This window comes from Manis javanica, chromosome 4, assembly GCF_040802235.1.
Source record: "Manis javanica isolate MJ-LG chromosome 4, MJ_LKY, whole genome shotgun sequence".
Taxonomy (NCBI): Eukaryota; Metazoa; Chordata; class Mammalia; order Pholidota; family Manidae; genus Manis; species Manis javanica.
Window position 1 is genome coordinate 160,328,511 of NC_133159.1, and position 20,998 is coordinate 160,349,508.

A 20,998-nucleotide genomic window follows, 5' to 3' on the forward strand; every position below is an offset into this window, starting at 1 on the left:
TACTTAGCAGCTCTTATATACTCTCCCCAGTGGGGTGTTGGTCCAACCAGAAGGCTTCCTCTCATTTTTGTTTATGCTACCCTTTTCCACTGGGTTCTCTAATCAGTTTGGTATTTATTTGTCCATTGAGACTTTCCTCTCTTATTAACTAATCAGTTTTTTGACTCATTGACTTGTTATTTTTGTCATAAGATGGTCACATTTTGTTTTCACAGGATATTGGAACGCCAACCCTTTTGTGAATTATGGATAATCAGGCCAAGTTTATACTTTCAGCTATAGTTTCAGGAGTTAAATTCTTCTCCTTATTTTTTATTTCCTTTTAGTTTTAAATAATAAGCATCACATGATGTGATTTTTAATTACTAATATGCAACTCACTGAATAATTGGACTGTTTCTACTCAAGTCAGCAAGGACATGGCTACTTACAGATGAATGTTGCAAATACTATATACATCTAAGACATATTTATTGATGATATAATTCAGGTACTATTGAACAAGCAAGGACAGCTAGAATGGTATAAAGGGAAACCCCTTTTCGTTACCTTTAATATATCTATAGTGAGTTTCCAAAGGATGTATTATTCTATTTTTTTTTCAAATAAAAGACAGTCTCTATTTCTCAAAGTTGTGCCAATCCTGTAGTGAGCCAAAGTGTAAATTCACTGGAAGGAAAGGTCCACACAGTTGCTATCTTTTGTTAAATATTCCATTAAAAGAAAGTCACCGTAGTCTTCATTAATTTTCACATGAATAATAAACTTATTTTAAAATAAGATGAAGTAGGAACTAAAAGGCAAAACAATAAGATACACAAAAGAACAGTGGATTCTGGAAAGGGATCTGACCCAGTGTGACTTAGAACTATAGCATTATGGAAATCATTTTTCACTGACTCACTCCCTACTTTGCATATTTAATTGTTTTCATATCTCGAGTGTTCAGTTAGGCTGTAAATTCCTTTGAGGAATGCTTTGAACAACATTCTTCACCTCATTCGGGATTGATTTGCCTTGGCAGATGAGGAATTTGGAACAAATACTCCCCAGTGCGTCATATTCTATAATTTCCGCATCCTTACATAATTCCGTATGATCAGCACAAAACTATTCAGGTAGTAGGATCTGAATTGTGTAATGTGGTGGATGGCAAATGGCTGTTGAATAAACAAAGTGTAGAGTCCTTGTGGGTTGTTTGTGAGGGGACTTTACCAAAATCCAGTTTGGCTTGCTTCAAAGCAAAGAAAACTGGCTAAAACAAATCAGTAGGAAATCCTAACTGTCACTGGTGAGTGAGCCTCCTACATGTTAGAAGAACTTGTTAGTGAAGTTGGCTTTCTTCTCACTTAAATATCGATATGTGAGATAAAGCACATCAAATAGAAATGAAGGTTAGCATTTTCTATATGCTTTACACCTCTGTGACTGTGATCAGATTATTTCTTAAAATGTTCTTCCCTGGTTCTCTACCTCTCAAATCCTGCTCACCCTTCAGGTTTCAGCTCAGATGACCATGAAGAAACTTCAGGTGGTTCTTCTTGATATTCTCCTTCTTTGCTTTTACAAAATGTTCTGCCTGTCTTTTCACTTAGACCTCACTTCATTCTGCTGTATATTATACTTGATCATTTATATTTGTCTTTCTCACTTTAAAGGCAAACTTCTTGAAAGTGGGAATCATGTCTTAACCGTTGTCTCTGTCAACCAGTAGCATAGAGCAACTGTCTGCCTGGAGCACAGTACACAGTTCATAAATGTTTATTGAATTGGATTGAGTTACAGATTAGAATTAAAAAAAGGTATGTATTTACTTTTAGAATAGGACTTAGAATAACTTCTTATAATAACACTTTACATACACAGAGTGATTTATTTAATTTGTGAAGGGCTTTATAGTTATCAAAACAGTTTTACAGTAAAATCTTCACCTAAATGATACAATGAAAAAAATATGGCTCAGCTCAGTCATTAGGGTCCCTTCTGTGAGTATCTTGATCTCCAATTGCCAGTTTCTTAGCCTCTTTAAGGATGTATGTGAAGTACTTAAAGAGACAGGAAAAAAGTTAAAAGTAGGTGCTGACCTTGGAATTTAAAATGATTCTAAGCTTAGAGCTTAATGTAATTTATTATCCAGGCAATTTTCTCCAAGTATTTACATAACCCTGTGAGGCCTCCTTTTGGCTATGAGATTTATGTTGATGTCATCAGAAAGTGTAATTCTACTGGACATATTTATAAGTTCGTGATGCATGCATGTGTGAGGAGTCATTGGTAATTACAGCACTGAACATTGAGACAGTACCTGGTTTGGGAAACAGTGGTGTTTATTTAGTTTTAAAGTAGGGAGGCCCATGATAGCATTTTTCCCACTTCTCAATTGAAATACTTTTCAAAACATGGAAAGAATAGGTCTGGAAAACTGAAGGCCCAAGGTCAGAACATTTTCTTACACAGCTTCTTATTACAGGCCATTTGCTGCGCAGCACTTAATGGCAATTGCAGTGCCTTAGGGCAATGTAGGCAAGCTGAATCATCATCTTTGGCTAGCAGATGGTGTTTCACACTCATAGGGCTGGACGCAGGTTGTGACAGGAATCCCGCTCAGGTTTGGGGGTAGGGTGGCAGCTGCTGAGCAGCCAACATGATGGCACGTAGCAATCAGGCACCAAGCAAGGCGTGAGGCAGGTGTCACAGCAGGTGGGTTGAAGGAGGCTGATCTCGTGGGGGCAGGTGCTGGGCAGGCGGACTCCACGCTGACAGCATATGTCAGAGGAGCAGATGGTGGCAGCAGGGCTGGTGGGGACGCTGCAACATCCTTGGAGACCAGACTGACAGCATGACTGTGGAGCAGGCAGATATCTATTGCTGGGGGAGGTTTTCTTCTACTAAGTGTCCTCTATGGGTCTTTTATACACACTTGTCTCAGGGAATGTGGCTTCTGCCCATCAGATTGTTCCCTGTTGTTGTTTGTATAATCCCACACAAATACCTCCCTAACTTCTTATTTCTCAGCCACAGGATGCGCTCCTCTTCAGTTCTAGTTGGTTATGTTGTTGCATTCAAACTTGCTTCCTGTTGCAGTTTCCAAAGGGTGTCAGTATAAGGTTCTCCACTTACTCAATCACAGGAAAATATATCAATATGTAATCTGACTTTTCTTTTTTTTAACCAACTAGAATTTGTTCTTACAACAATCACTGCTGAGTATAAAGAATCAAGAGTGATTTCCCTGAGCAGTAAGAAATGATCCCTCTCAAAATGTGTGCCCTGAATATGTTGGGGAAGTCAAAATCTGTGGGACTTGTTTTCTACCAGATTAACCTTGCTGTTTTTTCATGGAGCTGAGGGAATAAATGAATATTGAAGATGTGCAACATGATCTTGATTGGGAAGTTCAGAGCCTGCTAGATGTTTGTCTTTACTAAATCACTACATTATCTATATATGCAGTTATGTGAAAATATAAGTAAGCCCTCAGTTTGACAAAGGACATGATTTTCTTTAACCACAAGTCAGAACATATTAAGACATAGTTTCATGAGATTAAAAATGAATTTGTATTTCTTTGCAAAACAGCATGAAAAGTTCTTTCAGTTCAGGAAAACCAAACTGCCCACCTGCCTATTCCACTTTTCAAAACTGCTGCCAAAGCTGATAATCACCTCCTATCAAACTTTAGACAGGTACCTTCCTCCCACTTCCATTCAGTTGTAGTGTTAACATGTCATGGCCAAAGCTAGGATGTAAGTACAAGAAAGGAGACTGGTCAGGAAATCCACTTATAAGTATTTATTGACTCTCTAGCATATTGTGAACAGTGTGGTAGAGATAGGAAAACAGAAGACACAGTGCCTGTCCTCTGGGAGTATGTAGTCTGATGGGAAAGGCTAGAATCCCTTTGCGTGGGATTCAAACAACGCAGAATTAAGTACATGATGGAGTAGTGGGAAGAGCTTCAGAGCTAGGTTTCAAACCTGATTAAAAACTTATACAGTGTGAGATCTAGCTCAAGGTACTTAATCATTTTGGGTCTTAATCTCCTCAAGGACAAATTTGGGAAAAGTGATAATCACCTACTATAGTCTGATTGCAAGAGTTAAGTAAAGATTAAATGAGAATTGCTTATTCAGATCATTTGCCATTGTGTGTAGCACAATGGAGTTATCTAATAAACGGCAGTTTCTCCTCTGGGTACTGTGAGAACTTCCACAAGAGGGAAAGATGGTTGAAATGGCCAAAGAAGCCTTCATGGAGGATTTGGGTTAAGTTGTTTTAATTACAAATGCTTAGGAAAGAGGTAAGTGCCTTTTGGGTGAAGAGAACAATAACTTCCTCTGTGACGTGTTTTGTCCCTACTTCAGGCCCCGCCTCTAGTAGAACTGTTCGTGCCCTCCTCTGTGCCCATATCCACCCATAAAACTTTGCTGCATTTTTGTACACATGTTGGTTCTCTTTACTAGGATGTAATCTCCTTCGAAGCAGGGACTGTATCTTATTTTTCTTGGTTTCTCCAGTACCTAGCCATAGAGCCTGGATCCTAGGCTGGAGCCTAGAGGCTGGGACACATGGGATAAATATTTAAGGTTGGACAAGAATGATAACCAGCATTCATGGGATGCTTCTGACTCAAGTTCAGTCAGGAAAACAAAGAAATTCTCATGCAAAGTATTTCAGCAGAGAATTTTAAGATAGGGAATTGGTTCAACAGGAATTAGAGGACTGAAAAAGCAAAACAGGACAGCTCAGGTAACAAACACAAGCAGCAGCCACCAGCTGCTGTTGGGAGCAAAGAGACAAGGTTAGCTGGACCGGAAGCTTGGGAGAGTGGTACTTAGGTGCTGCCAGCTGGTGCTTGGACCTCAGAAACTCAGTGGAGAGGCCAGGGTTTGGACCTTTGTGGGCTGTTTTTTGGAGTGTGGGAAGAAGCTGGAAACTAGAACTTACTGCTGCTGCCAGGTAAAGCACAAGACCTTTCTTCCTCAGGCCTCGCAGTCTCCTTCTAGTGCTCTTTGTTGGACTCTAGTAGAAAACAAGCTGAAGGAGAAACAGTCCTTACCCAGCATCATAGAGCGCAAAGTGGTGGACTTAGAGGTTGACCGTCAGCACACACTGTTGTAAGGGCTGTGCCTATTTTAATTAATTTAATCTTCATTGCAGTTTTAGAAGGTATATATATATTTTTTAATTAGCTTTTAATTTTTGAATAATTTTAGATCTGTAGAAAGGTTCCAGAGATAATACAGCATTCCTGTACACCCCTCACTCAAGTTCCCTCAACAATAATATTTTCAATACCATTGTACATTTGTCAAAAAAAAGAAGCCCACACTGGTACATTGATATTCATTAAATTTAAGATGTCATTCAGATATCATTAGCTTTTCCACTAAGGTCCTTTTTCTGTTCCAGCATCCAATCTGAGACACCACATTACATTTAGTCGTCACATCTGCTTAGTCTCCCCTGGCCTGTGACAATTTTTTCTCAGTCCTTCCTAGCTTTTCATGACCTGGACAGTTTGGTGGTGTACTGGGCTGGTGTTTTATAGGTCGCATGCTATTTTAATCTGATTTAACAGTTGAGGAACCTAAGGCACCCGAGTTCAATGACATGACCAAGGACACGTAAGTAGTAAGTGACAGAGATACAATTTAAAGCAAGACAGTCCAGTTTCAGAGGCCACCCTCTTGCCCATTGTATAGGGGGCATCACTTTGACTAGAGTATAGATGACACATTGCCCCAAGATCAGTAGCATGGGAGTTGGTGAAAATGACTGTCCCAGGTTATTGAGGGTCTTGAGAGCTGCTATGAAGACTTTAACCTTGATTTAGTAAAAACAAAAATCTTGATCTTATCCTGGAGTTTTGAGCAATTGTATTTAACCAGTACTCCTAGAGGGATAGAAGCCTGGTCTGACAGTGGTAGAGTTTAGGTGGAGAGAGAGGCAGGGGATACTTGACTCTAGGTTGTCTAGGAGACTGGCTGTGATTAGGGCTGTGGTGATCAGCAGTTAAATCAGGCTAGAGTCAGTGAGGATGGAAGGGAAGGCCTGGAGTCCAGGAACAACCTGAAAGAGAAATGAAATGACTTGGCTTTCCATGCTGTTATCAAGGGTAAACAGTTACTAACTTTAAGGATAGTTTATTTTTGCTGTGAACTAGGTTATTGAAGCTCATCAGAAAATTGAAAATGTGTTTGAGTTGCCAAACATTCTGCATTTCAGTGCAAGGTTGATGACCCAGTCAGTATTTGTCCTGGGCTGATGCTGCTAATAAGTATTTAAAGTCTGACTTAAAAAAAAGTGATTTGTTTTCACCTTAGAAATGTAAACAGTTCATCCTAGACTCAGTGTTTACACTCATTTTGTCTTAAACTATGATCACCACAGAGAAAGCTGAGTCACTATGTATAACCAAATATACAACTTAGAGAGATGTAGGGGATGTACTGTCAGGTGGTATATGCTTTCTCCTGGATAAAGACAGCCACCTGTAATCATAATTCTTTCAGAAACATTGCTGTGTCCAGAGGAGGCAGGCACTTTGTGTAGTGGAAAGAAAAGGGATTTTGGGTTCAGGCAGTTTTAGGCTTAATCACTCCTCTGTCACTTATTAGTTGTGTAACTTCTGCAAGTAACTTCTTCAGTGTCAGTTTTCTCACCTGTAAAATGGAGAGAATAATGGTAACCACCTCTTCCATGTTTTTGTTAGAAGTAAAAGAGACAGGGCACATAAAGCACATATTAGAGTGCCCTGCCCAGTAGATATTTGCCAAATGGTAGCTATTACGAATGAAAGAGGTAAGAGTATTAAGGTGAGGTGGGGTTGGTTAGTGGGATGGAGTAGTTTTAGTTAAAATGTTTTTGGATAATCTAGAACCATAGGATATTAAAAGTGAAAGTGACTTTACAGAGGATCTGGTCCACCAGCCCATTTTATTGATTTAAGACCTGAGACCCAAAAGGCTCAAGTGACTTGCTCAGAGTCACAGAGGCAGCCTCCAGTTTCCGTTCGGGGCTTTTTAACTAGGTCCACACATGTCTAAAGGCCCCCACAGTGATAGTAATAGGATGCTTCCAGTTATTTCAGTATTAAAAATAATGTCTGTTTACCCCTTACAAGTATGTATGAATACATCCAATTTCTTTGCTTTTGACTGAAAATGAGGTAACTTGGCATGGTAACAATGTTTATCTTACATTAACCCCAAAATTCTCACTGATACTTATAAATGTTTTTATGAACAAAAAGGAAGGGATGAATAAATTATTTTAAAAACTCATTTGGAAAAATACGTATTTCAAGAAATACAAAGGTGCCTTTTGGTGAAGAATCTGGGAACCACCGTGTGGCAGTAACGGCACAAGACTCTCACGTCCAGAGCAGTACCATTGGCGTTTGGGTCATTATAATGGATTCTCATCATAATCCTGAGACATAAGTGAGGAAGGCAGTATTGTTTCTGCTGTAATAACAAGGAAACCAAGGCTGAGAGGGAAGTAAGGGGCCCAAAGTCCCAAGGCAATTTCGAGAAAATATACAACTAGATTGTACTCTTTCTGGTGCTTCTTGCAAAAACCTTTTGCAACTAAAGAAATGAATTCATGGTCATCATTAAAGTTTTGTTCGAAGAGGAACTGTATGTTTTTGCTCCCAAGAACTGTGTGCCTGTTTCCGGTGTATAGACAATACTGCTCTATAGCCTGGTGCTCTATAGCCTGATATTTTCAGTTTATTTCACTGCTGTTATTTTATATGTCACTTGAGCTAGTGAACTTCTAAACATAGTTATGAGTAATGTAAACCAAGTCTTATTTGATGGAGCAAGGGATATTCAATAAATGCTAATATTCACATAAAATAGATTTTCCTAGAAGTCAGTGTGTATCAAGAAATGAATATCTGTACTTCCCAAAACTGCATCACATTTTGAGCTTGGAATTTCATTGATGACTATGACTAAAGGAGTCAAAATTATTTCTACACACCAGCAAAGTAATCAACTTCTTTAGTCAACCAAGGGAGAAAAAAAATCAGTTTCAGGAGTAGTGGAAATTAAAATATTTTTAAGGTGCATTAATCTCTAGACTGTAGTTTATGCTTGGCACAGCGGTTGTCTTCAAAAAATATTTATTGAATAAAAAGATACAAAATGATCTACTGAATTTTTCACTTTTTAATTAATCACAAAGAGCTTTTCGAACTTATCACATATAATTTTTCATTGATTCCACCACAGAAGCTCTCATTCTGCCAGGGTAAATCTCAGTATAGTGACCCACTGTTAGGTTTAGTAGGCTTTCCGCTTTCCCTATGAGGAAATAGGGGAATAAATAATCACAAGGCTGTGTTTGCTAAGCCAGAATGAAGTTTATTAATGAATAGTCAAAACGGTTATTTCTCAAAGAGCACTGAAATAGCCTAAAAGACAGAAAGAAGGTCTCCAGCTCTACCCAAAGGAGGAAAGAATTAAGAAGGGCAAGTTCATGAAAACATGGCCTGGAGAACTGGGACTGTTTCAGCCTGATGTAGGTAGTAGGGAATGTTGAAGGCCCAGTGAGGACGGGCAGGATGTTGACCTGCCCATCGCTGAGCTGTGCAGGGAAGTGGCTGCTTAGCAGCCGGGCTCACAGGGACCCTGGCAGCAAGGCGTAACAAAGGTCTTCAGCTCAATTCCACTCAGGCCAGGAGCCGAGTAGTTAGAGTTGAGCAGCCAGCACGTTGGCACGTAGGTGTCAGGCTGGCAGCAGGGCACAGGGCAGGTGTCGCAGCAGGTTGGCAGGAGGAGGCTGATCCCGTGCGGGCAGGTGCTGGGCAGGCAGACTCCGCACCGGCAGCTCTTGTCAGAGGAGCAGATGGTGGTGGCAGGGCCGGTGGGGACGCTGCAGCAGTAGGAAGCACAGCAAGCCATGGCGTTGGGAGTTGGGCTTTTGTGGGGTTGAGAAGAGAAGTCTGTTGGTGTCTCAATGCTTCTGCCCTCTGCTCTGGCTCTTATATACCCGCCTCCCTGGGCGTCAGCCTATTACCAAGATTTTTTTCCCCCATGTTTCAGTTTATAGTTATCTCCATAAAAACCATCTAATTACCTAAGTGTTTATTACTTAAGACACACTCCTTACCTCATAAAAGGGGTTTAGGTTGTTTTGTCAAATTAGTATTCCTCACATTGGCTGTTTGTCACTGCACGACCATTTCCTTTCAGTCTTCAAAGGCACCAAGTCACTGTCCCCTAATCATCACACATTGCTGATGATGGCCCGGTATGCCAAGTATCTGCAAGTCGTCCCCACATTTTTGGTCCAACTTTTCAGATGAAGAGATAAGTAGGCTTTTTAACTGCTATTCTATCAGCAACCAAAGACTGTATGTGATAATTTAGGCCTTTTTGGCTGAAAAAAATGATAATATCTTTAATTTATTCCCTGTGGCTCCAAGAAGCTGAACTTAGATGCATGGGTGGAATCTATAGAACAAGAGATTCTGGTTCTGTGTAAAGAAGCACTTTCTTACAGAGCTGTAACAAATCATTTGTTCTCCATTCCCTTTATACATGCTTTGAAAGATAACTTGGCAGGGTCACACAGATGGCAGGTTAGAACTGCATGGGTGACAGAGACAGATGCATTTTAAAACTCTGTCCAACCATGTTACAAATTAAAATTACTTATGACTGAAAGACTAGTTTTTTTTTTTTTTTTGCCATTAGAGACTGTATGGTTCAGTATTCCCAAAATGAGTTCCATGAATGCCCACTCCAAGGAACAATTAAAGAATTCTCTGGTAAACGAGTTTGGGAAACAGTGAATTCTTCATTCGTGGACATTTCAGAGCCCTTAATATACTAAAGTGCTCTGTGACTTTTCAACAAAGATATATGCTATGTGTTTTCTACCAAACTTGACCATAGAATAATTTTTTTTGGTGTTAGTGTTCATAGATCATGTTCTATGGAACACACCTGTGGAGATTTCCAAATTACATCTAAACCACTAAAACCTTAATAACAAAATTATTTAAGTAAATAAAGTTATAAAACCTAGTACGATATTTTAGAGTATGTTAAAGTAGGAAAACATTTAAACTGGTAAACCTTTAGAAACATCTTACTTAGAAAATCTGAAAAATGTGTATGTTTTCATGGCCAATCTGCAGATAAAATGTCTCAGGCTCTAATAACACGTAGAAAATTGCAGAGTGTAGTGGAGTCAGATGCCCAGAGATGCAGATCAACAAGATGATGGAACCAAAGGATGCTTAACATTGAAACTGCACTCGTTTCAGTCATCTTCTTGCTAGAACAATTTTGTGGTTTTGGATTCATCTGCTAGAATTGTACTTGTCCATCTGGCTTCAATAGATATCTCTTAGTTTAGTCAAACACTCGTGGTTGAGCATCTGCTATAAGTCAGGCATAATGCAAAACAGAAGCAATTATGTTCCTGCCCTTGAGGAGGTCATAGAGAAGAAGAGACACAGACAAGTAAACTGGCAAATGGCAGCACAGGGTTGTCCGCTGAGGTTTTCTAGGTAAGATGTGGGAGCTTAGAGGAAGGTGCCGCTGACTTTAACTCCCCACTGACAAAAGAAACATTCATGTAGTTCTTGAAGGATGAACAGAAGCTCAGCAGGTAGAAAGGACGAGGAGGGGAATTTCAGCACGTGAAGTGCAGATACAAACTGGCATGGAGTATAGATGGGACGGTCAAAGTGCTGATTGGTTAAGGCCAGATTTTGGATCTCTCTCAGGGAGGCTGAGGGAGAGAATGATGAGAGATGAAGCTGGAAAGGAGTCCAGTGCCACAGTAGGGAGAGTTTGCACTGTGCTTGGTTGTTCTGTGCTTAGAATTTTGAAGGTCATCTCATTGGCAGTGGACACTAATGGAGGGTTTTTGAGCAGATATGTGACACAATCGGATTTGTATTCAGGAAGATGGCTAGTGTTTTAGTGGAGTCTCGTCATCACCGCCACTTACTAAGTATTAGGCCTTGTGCTGAGTGATTTTATGTGTTGTGCTGTTCTCACCACAGCCTATGGTGCCTGGCCGTCTTACAGGTGAGGAAGCTGAGGCATAGAGAGGCTGAGTAACTAGTAAGCGAGTAAGCGATGGAGCTGGCGTTTGAAGCCAAGCAGCCTGGCTCCGGATCCTGTGCTCTTAACTGCTATGCCATACACCCTCCCTAACACCGCTATGGGGGGATTGTTCCGACTAGAGTGAAGATGACCCTCAAGATGAGCTGCATGTAAGATGGTCTCTAACGATGGGACTAGGTCATGGAAGGTCTGGAGGCCGTAAGGTGATTGATTTTACAACCAGTTTTCCTCCCTCCCTCCCTCCCTCCCTCCCTTCCTCTCTCCTTCTTCCCTCCCTCCCTCCCTCCCTCCTTCCTTTGTCCCTTCCTCCCTCTTTTTCTTTCTTTTCCTTCCATCCTCTCTCTCTCCCTCCCTCCCTTTGTTCCTCTTTCTCTCCTCACTCATTCCCCCCCTTTCCTTCCGTCCTTCCTTCAGTTCTTTTCTCTCTCTCTCCCCCCTCCCCCTTCTTCCTTTCCTGAAGTCTAATTGATATACAATATCCTATTAGTTTTAGATGTACATTGTAGTGATTTGATAGTTTCATATATTACAAAATGATCCCCATGATAAGCCTAGTTACCATCTAAAGCCTAGTCTCTTACTAAAATACTATGCTGTAGGAGGGAGATAATTTGAAAGCAGCAACAGTGGTTGGGAAACTATTTGGATGTGATGTGTATTTTATGGGAGTGATGAAAAGAGTGTAATTTCTGTCTTAGAGGCTATCGTAGTTGGGTGGAAATAGAGAAGAGGGGACATACTGGGATCTCATCACATCATTCAGTTTCCTGGGGATACTGGTGGTGCATCAGTTTCCACAATAAAACTAATATTCTTCTTTTAAAGGTAACTAGAGCATGATAATCTTATCTTCCACTAAGAGTTAGCATTTATTGACTACACACCACATGCCAGCTGGTCTTCAGTATTTAATGCCCATCTTCTTCCTTATTTCTTATAGCCCTGTAAGATAAAAACAGTTACTATACCCATTTCCCAGATGACAAACCGAGAGTAAGGATATTAAATAATAGTTTAAAGTGATATGGCTCATCAAACAGTAGTACTTCACACTTACCAATAAAACTCAGTATTTTTCTGGAGTTGAATTTTATGTAACTATAAATTGTGTTCATTCTTTTTAAAAATTTATTAAATTTTTCAGCAAAATGCCAGCACCAGGCTAGGTACTATGCATATAGAAATAAACAGGTCAGAACACCATCAGTAGAACAAAAAGGGATCCTACAGTATGAGAGAATATATTCATAAATGACATATCCGATAAGAGGTTGACATCCAAAATATACAATGAGCTCATGTACCTCAACAAGCAAAAAGCAAATAATCCATTTAAAAAATGGGCAGAGGATCTGCACAGACAGTTCTCCAAAGAAAAAATTCAGATGGCCAACAGGCACATGAAAAGGTGTTCCACATCGCTAATCATCAGAGAAATGCAAATTAAAACCACAATGATATCACCTCACACCAGTTAGGATGGCCAACATCCAAAAGACAAACAACGACACATGTTGGTGAAGATGTGGAGAAAGGGGAACCCTCCTACACTGCTGGTGGGAATGTAAACTAGTTCAACCATTGTGGAAAGCAGTATGGAGGTTCCTCAAAAAAGTCAAAATAGAAATACCATTTGACCCAGGAATTCCACTCCTAGGAATTTACTCTAAGAATGCAGCAGCCCAGCTTGAAAAAGACATATGCACCCCTTTGTTTATTGCAGCACTATTTACAATAACCAATAAATGGAAGCAACCTAAGTGTCCATCAGTAGATGAATGGATAAAGAAGATGTGGTACATATACACAATGGAATATTATTCAGCCATAAGAAGTAAACAAATCCTACCATTTGCAACAACATGAATGGAGCTAGAGGGTATTATGCTCAGTGAAATAAGCCAGGTGGAGAAAGATAAATAGCAAATGATTTCACTCATCTGTGGAGCATAAGAGCAAAGAAAAAACTGAAGAAATGAAACAGCAGCAGAATCACAGAACCCAAGAATGGACTAACAGTTACCAAAGGGAAAGGGACTGGGGAGGATGGGTGAGAAGGGAGGGAGAAGGGAAATAAAGGGCATTATGATTAGCACACATAATGTAGGTGGGGCACCGGGAAGGCAGTATAGCACAGAGAAGACAAGTAGTAACTCTACAGCATCTTACTATGCTGATGGACAGTGACTGTAATGGGGTATGTGGTGGGGACTTGATAATGGAGGGTATCTAGTAACCACAATGTTGCTCATGTAATTGTATATTAAAGACACTAATATTTAAAAAAAGTTAAAAAAAAGAAACAGGTCAGTTGAGGTCCTTGTTCTCAAGGGGTTCATTCTAGTGGGGGAGACAGACACTAAAAAAAGTAAACAAATGAATAAATAAGAACTTCAGACAGTGACAAGTGCCAGCAGGAAGCAGAGCAGGGTAATGTGACAGACAGGGATTAGGAGGTGGTGCAGGGAGTGTGCGTACTTTGGTTAGAGTGGCCAGGGACATTCTTTGTCAGGTGGCTGAAGTATAGTGAAAGAGAAGTGTGGAATGAAATGAGGTCAAGGAGATGGCAGGTGCCAGGCCATGGGGGAGTTTGTAGGTTGTTTGGCAGTGTTTCAGCTGTATTCTCAGGGCACTGAGAACCCACTGAATGATTTGCAGCAGGAGCCATAGGATGTCAGGTGTGTTCTACGGAAAAGCAACCGCAGCAGGGTCAAAGTGCACATAGGCAGAACGTGTAAGCGGCCCAGGTAAGGGGGCAGACAGGTACGTCGATGGTTGATGACCCGGTAAGAGGTGGTAAAGTCTGGGAGATTTTTGAAAATAGAGATGGTAGGTCATGCTGATCAAGAGGGTGTATGGAGAGAGAGGTCAAGGGTCATGTTGAGGTCTCAGATTTACTCATAGGTGAAAGGGCACCCGAGCCAGAGAGCTGCCGTGAGGGGTGGTAGGGCAGGGGTCGGTGGTGAGTTCAGTATGGGATCTGTAGAGAGTGAGCAGCCTAAAGCCCATGAGCGTGAGCAGGGTGGAAAATTTGGGAGGCTCCAATACACAGGTGAAACATGTGCTCACTGCCAAGTTCCTTGACTGAGATAAAAGATCGTTTTTATGTGTGTTAGTCACAGTTTGTTGTAAGCCTCTGTGCCTTACCAGCGTCCATCTCCCAGTAACTCAGTGGATTTCTGGATTGCTGTCGGGAAAACCCTCCCATGATGGCACCTCCTGAGTCAGCAGGAAGGCCACTGCTAGGAGGCGTCGCACTTGACTGCAACTCAGTTTTCTTCCAGCCTCATGGAGCCCTCATCCCTTTATAACTGCAGGCTGTGAGAGCCTTTTCAGTTTGTCATTCTAATAAAAATGCCTGTAAGTAAAAATATTTGGTCTTTATTTCCTGAATTGCACTATCCTTTCAATTTCTGGTGAACTCCTTTATAATACAGATGAAGAGTAGCTGCTCTCATTGACATCAGTCTTTCCATGGCAGTATGTCCACTTTGCTCTTTGCTGAGTGTGCAGGCACAGGATCCTGGGTTTGGGTTGAGTGGCAGATTTTGGGGTCTTTCCCAAGTGGCATCAAGAGATTTTTCTTCCCAGGATGTGGTTATAGTCAAGACTGACATAACTCTTGCTAGCTTATTAGCCTGCGCTGAAAATTACTCTCAACTTGGATCTCTTTCAAACAGAAGTAATGTTATTTTGCTTCTTGAGGACAGCTGATATCAGCTGTAGTTTTGTATGTTTGTATCACCTAAATGGGGTGACCTCTTCTTCCCTGCCTCACGTGGACATGTATGATCCCATTGCAACATGCCAGAGTGGATCTCACAGTACTAGCTGTATGGCACCCACAAGCTTAGCCCAGCTTCTGCTGGCTGGAAGTGTTGCCTATTTTTCTTGGGGAACCTAGCCTTTCAGTTTCTTCCTCATGTATTACTGTAGCCTGTGGAACCTGCAGATAGCCACTGAGAGTTATGCACAGTTAAGTAAGGTATGAAATATATGTATTAGTTAAAATTAACCTGGTTGGAAAATGGATGTTCAATAAAATTTGAATGCATTCTATATGCCATGCACTGGGAATATAAAAATTTCAGCTGTTTACTCTGTGAAATCTAATATTGAGATATTTAAACTTAATTATTTTATTGTTAACTTTGGGTTTTTCATCCTTGGAATTATTTACTCTCAATAGTTGTGTCTTAACAATTTTGTCTTGAATCAGAGGTGTTTTTGTCCATTAGTTAAACAAATCTGATTACAGGACTGAATTAGATAGCTACTGGATTTTCAAAGAGCTCCTGTAGCAATAGAAATTTATTTTAAATTAAGAGAGTTTAGTGTTTATATATGAAATATTAACAATACGACTTTAAAAAAGATTTTGAGTTGTTAGTTTACTGAAAATACAGCTGGTTTTATAATAACAACATATCCATATACAGCATTTACTATATAACAGATACAGTTCTAGTTGCTTTACATGTGTCATTTAATTATTACAAGTTATTCATGTAAGGCAAACTGAGACATAGAAAGGTTAAATAAGTTTCCCAAGGTCAGCACTGGTGACTAGTAGAGTTGGCATCTGAACCATGGCTGTCTGGCTCCAGGGTCTGTGTTCTGAATCAGTATACACTAATCCATAATCTCTCCATTACAGATAATTATATTTTTCAAGAGAAAATATTTAGTTCATTTCAATGAATATTTGTTGAGCTGAGCACCTGCTATTTGCCTTGCACCATGCTAGGAGATTTGGGGAATTCAAGGATGAGCAGGACACAGGCGCACTCTTAAGTGTTTTGATTCTACTGTGGGCACAAGGGACTGGAACACAAGTAAGAGAAGCGGGAAGGTCATTTACGCTGTAGTGAAGTGGAAAAAAACAAATTGTCATTTGGAAGCAATGAATAGTGCACTGTGTCTAGAGAACAATCACCCAAAATAAAAACTAGACAGAGTCTTGACCCCCAGGATGAGGAGTTTGAACTTCACTAGGCCTTCACTAGGTGTACCATTAAAAGCCATTGGTATGTGGTTTTCTAAAGCAGAGAAGTTCCTTCATTAAGCCCCTCATTTGTGAAACATGGCCAATGTTACTATCACACTGATAGGTTGTTGAAGGAATAAGCTAAATAATGCATTAAAAATGTTTAAGACATGAACAGATCCCAGAAATGGGTAGCTTTAATTTGTCTGATTTCTCTCAGACTGTTCAAGTACAGTTGGACAATATCCATCATATCATAGACAAATTTTCACAAATGCCTAGGGTGCCTAACTGGTTTTCTTGGCTTCACTGGAGATGGCTGGTAATTGTAGATTTGCTTTGTTTATGTCACCATATTCCTATTATGTTAATATGTGTGTGCAAGTTAGTTAGTAGTTTAAAACCTATACATGCTTAAGGTACTCTACAAGAAGATATGTCAAAGAAATAATCAATCCTCCCATGTTTTCTTCCATATGCTACCTCTATAGCTTTTCTTCTTCCTTCCTAATTACAACCCTTAAATAGAATTCGTGCCTCATATCGAATTTACCGAGTATCATAATTCCTCCAGGTGGTAAAGATACCTCGAGGCAAGTGCTGGGCATAGAAGCCACAGGGCATAAATCTGCAAAAAAGTAAAAAGCTAACCTTTTCAAACAATATGGCTTCTCTCTCACTTACCAACTTTACATTTCCCTGTATGGCCCCGGAAGATGACTGGTTAGCCAGAGATGGGTAAGATTCCTCAAGGGAGGAACAACCTAAGACAGGCACAGTCGCAGAGGGGCCATCAGGTGAGAAATCGGGAACAACAGTGGTGAAGCTTAGAACCTCACCGCCCCCTGTTTTGAGAGAAAGCTTCTGCATCCGTGGATGTTTTATTGCCCTTGTCTAGCTCGGATTAGCGCATAGTCTACAGGCACACACATGATCATATACAACTGCTCTCTTACAGCACTAAACTATGTTTTCTACCTTTATCTTGCATCTACCTACCACTTCAGCATTTTATTAAAAATAAAAATAATAATAATAATAAAGGGAGAAATGTGGGATCCACATATAAATCAAGTATAAAAATCAAACAAATATTCATATTTGACCTGACTGTTTATAGTTCATATTGCATGATCAAAACCGAAAGTTTCTGTGATGAATGCCCTTGTACTGTTCACCATGTAAGAACTTATTCACTATGTAAGATTTCGTTCACCATGTAAGAACTTGTTTGTTATGCTTCAGAAGATTGGAGACTGATGAAAATTAGGCTTGAGATGGATTAATGACTGTGCATTGAGCATTGACCCCCCTATACAGAATTTTATTGTTGTTAACAACCATTTGATCAATAAATATGAGAGACGCCCTCTCAAAAAAAAATGTTTAAGACAGTGTCTGGGACATAATAAGTGCTCAATAAATGGTTCTAATAGATGTGGTAGTTATTATTAAATGAGTTGAGCTCTTTGTCCATCATTTAAAGTTTTCTTTCTATCCAGCAGTAGGGTGATCTAGGGGTAAATCCAGGAGCACAGCTTTCTAGGCTGTCATGCCTGGAAAGGCTTCTGCCTGTTCATAGTTTTCACTATAACTTTTGTAACCAGTAGGGATCCTACGGCCGTGAAGGAAGGAGTAGTGGCCCTCAGCCTTGCTTTGCTGCAACTCTGTGAGGCGACTGGGAAGTAGCTCCTGCTTTTCCAGTGCCTTCTGCCCAGGTGTATCTGCCCTTTTCGTGGAGGCATCACAAACTCCCAGGAAGATTTACATGTAGAGGGACCAAAACAAGTCTCTGTTAGCTTTGGGTATGGATTCTCTCCACTCTGTATTTGTCATTATCAACTGTGGTTTATGTGAAACGATGAAGTTTACATTTAATCCACTCAGAAATTTTAGCTGGAGACTGATATATTAGGTCAGTTTGTAATCACAGTTGTTCAGCATTCCTCAGCAGAAATTTGGCTTCTTGTCCAGTTGGGAATAACTATGTGAAGAAAGAAAAGAACAGGAAGGAAGGGGCATGATGTGAGGAAAAAATCCCCACCAATACTAAGAGTGTTTTCAGAGAAGACAAGTAGTGACTCTGTGGCATCTTACTACCCTGATGGTTGGTGACTGCAGTGGGGTCTGGGGGGGAGACTCAATATGGGTGAATGTAGTGACCACATTGTTTTTCATTTGCAGAGTGTCTAACAATAATACCTTAATAAAAAAAACTATTAAAAAAACCAAAGGAACAAAACAGCAGCAGACTCACAGAACCCAAGAATGGACTAACAGTTACCAAAAGGAAAGGGACTGGGGAGGATGGATGGGAAGGGAGGGAGAAGGGGAAAAAAAGGGGGGGCAATACTATTAGCAGACATAATGTGGGGGGCACAGGGAGGACTGTACAATGCAGAGAAGACAAGTAGTGATTCTGTAGCATCTTACTGCACTGATGGACAGTGACTGTAATGGGGTATGTAGGGGGGACTTGGTGATGGTGGGAGTTTAGTAAACATAATGTTCCTCATGTAATTGTAGATTAATGATACCAAAAAAAATATATCAAGAGTGTTTTGGTTTTTAAGAGTGCAGATGAATTGGATAAAGAAAAAAGCCAACCACCCAAATGGAGTAAAACATCACTCTGACAGTCCTCTTTCTAGTTTTCTCAGCTTTTCCCACACTCGAGTATCTGGGTATTGCTATCCTCCCAAGAGTCAGCAGGATTTCTGCTCCTAAAGATGTACAATTGAATGGAGAGGAAGAAGAGAAAAAGTATTTATTAACCACCTACCATGTGCCAGGCATAGTACTACTGATAAACTTTTTTGATACCTACGGGTCACTGTGAGATATTAGAAATCCCATTTGATAGGAAAGATAAAAACTGAGCTTCTGAGAAGCTACAAGATTTGTCTGCAGCCACAGTCAGTCAGCGGGTAGATTTGGGATTTTCAACTCAGGTCTTCTGATTCCCTTTCTCATCCTACTGTCTGTCTCCTCCTATAGTTAAAAAGTCTATAGAGTGGTCAAAGCGTGCAATATATACTCATATGCAACATAACAAGTTGTTTGTTTGGCTTAGTACATGTTAACACATAAAACGAGTGTTAGTATTACTTCCAGGCTCAGCTCCTGGCTCATACTAATTTCCACTCCTAAACTTTGTGCCATTCTCATTTTTGTCTCTTCTGTTCAATAAAACATAAACATTGGGGTGAAGTTTCAAAATACTAACTCAGATTTTTCTGAGTTCTATATTTAGGATTCTATTACATTGTCTCCTGCCACCCCCCACCTCCCACAGCCCTACAGTGGAGAACCATGAATTCCTCTTGCTTTGAGAACTTTGTGGCTGTTACTCTAAACCTCTGACTCTTCTCAATTTTTCTCTTGCTTCCTGGCCTCGGTTGCTCTGAAAATCATTTCATCCTACACTTCATCCTACAATGTTATAAAGCTATTAGAATCTTTTCTCTATGTGTACAGGCCTCATCTTTTGAACAAATGAATGCTCTCTTACAGATAACATAATTATATTACTTTGTACACATTCAGACCAAGGTTCCTCTAATCCTTTTGGGAAAAGATTTGGTTTGTCTCTTCTATCAAGTTTATCAATAGGACTATGTGTAAGATAAATTCTAGCCGAAAAAATTTGAGAGACCCAAAGTCTTGAAATTCTGTGTTTTAAACATTAGTTTATTAAGAGCCAGAAATTTTTTATTGTAGGATCACAAGTGTATCAATCCTATTTCTCTGTCTCATATTTGTAATTCAGAAACAAAGAAGAGAAAAAAGGAATGTGCTTAGAAATGAGTAGTCCCAATATGGACTAATACATGGTGCTTTGGGTTAGTCTCTCTCAACCTCATAAAAACAATTTTACTCAACTTCCAGGTCACCTGCCTCATCCAAAGCTTTCATGCCTCAGTTGATTGGATGACTCAACATTTTCTTCCTTGAAGTTTCTTAAAATCCTTTTGTATTATTTGACTTTTAAAACTGCCCCTTGGCATTTAATAGAAAAATCAGGAGGGAAAGCATCTTCTTAAGTCAGAGTTGTGGTTTTTGGGGATAAGTCAGTGATTCGCAAGGGGCTGACTGCTGTCAAGTCTCCTGCACAGTCCATTTTGCAGGTTTTTAATAGAAATGGTGGAACTTTTGGAAGGTTTTTAATGGAAATGGTGGAACTTTCTTAACTACAGAGCTAAATGGTGCTTAGTATATCTTTCTAGTTCCTCAGCCAGATTCTTTCAGGCCTAAATTGTTGTAATTTCTCTGATTGTCACTTCCAAAGCCGGGAGACTAATTCTTTCCATAGTCAGCTTCTATGATTAACCAAAGGGAGTAAGTGAAAGGCTCAGATTAAATGACTTGAATTTTTAAAAGCAACAAGTGTATAAGTAAGGGTTCCATCAGGAGATGACACACCCAGTATTTGAATTGAATGAATTTTATGGGCAGAATTTTAAACTAACTTGTTAGCTAGGTAACTGTAACTCACTGGGGTGGGGGAGCATGGGGGTGGTAGGTTTTGGGGGAGGTGGGTGGGTGGGGAAATGTGTTTCCAGCCCAGGGCAGATAAACCTTTGAAGCTGAAATCAGTCAAAGGGAGAAATAAAGTGGGAGAAACCCATTTATTGTTTACAAGCAGTCACCCACTTCTGCTCATTCATGTCTCTCCGGACCTGGCTGCAAAGACCCCCCAAACCTCTCTGGTCCAGGTATGTGCTTGCTCCCCACCCCCTTGCAATCACCTATTGATATGGAGATATACTCTCCACCCCTTGAAAACACCTATTGATATGGAGATGCACTAAGGCCAGACAAGAGATTCTGGAAATATTACGGTTTTACCCACAGCAACTAAAAAGACGGAAGGGAACCCAAAGACATTACAAATGTAGGAACAGCAGAAAGCGCT

At 40.2% G+C, this 20,998-nt stretch overlaps 1 protein-coding gene across 1 annotated transcript; it reads right to left on the reverse strand.

The window, feature by feature from the left end:
- Positions 1-8,354: 8,354 nt before the first annotated feature.
- Positions 8,355-8,983, reverse strand: KRTAP3-1 (keratin associated protein 3-1). The gene has a single exon (XM_017640224.3). The coding sequence runs from the start codon at positions 8,913-8,915 to the stop codon at positions 8,619-8,621; it is 297 nt and encodes a 98-aa protein (XP_017495713.2). The 5' UTR covers positions 8,916-8,983; the 3' UTR covers positions 8,355-8,618.
- Between the last annotated feature and the right edge of the window lie 12,015 nt (positions 8,984-20,998).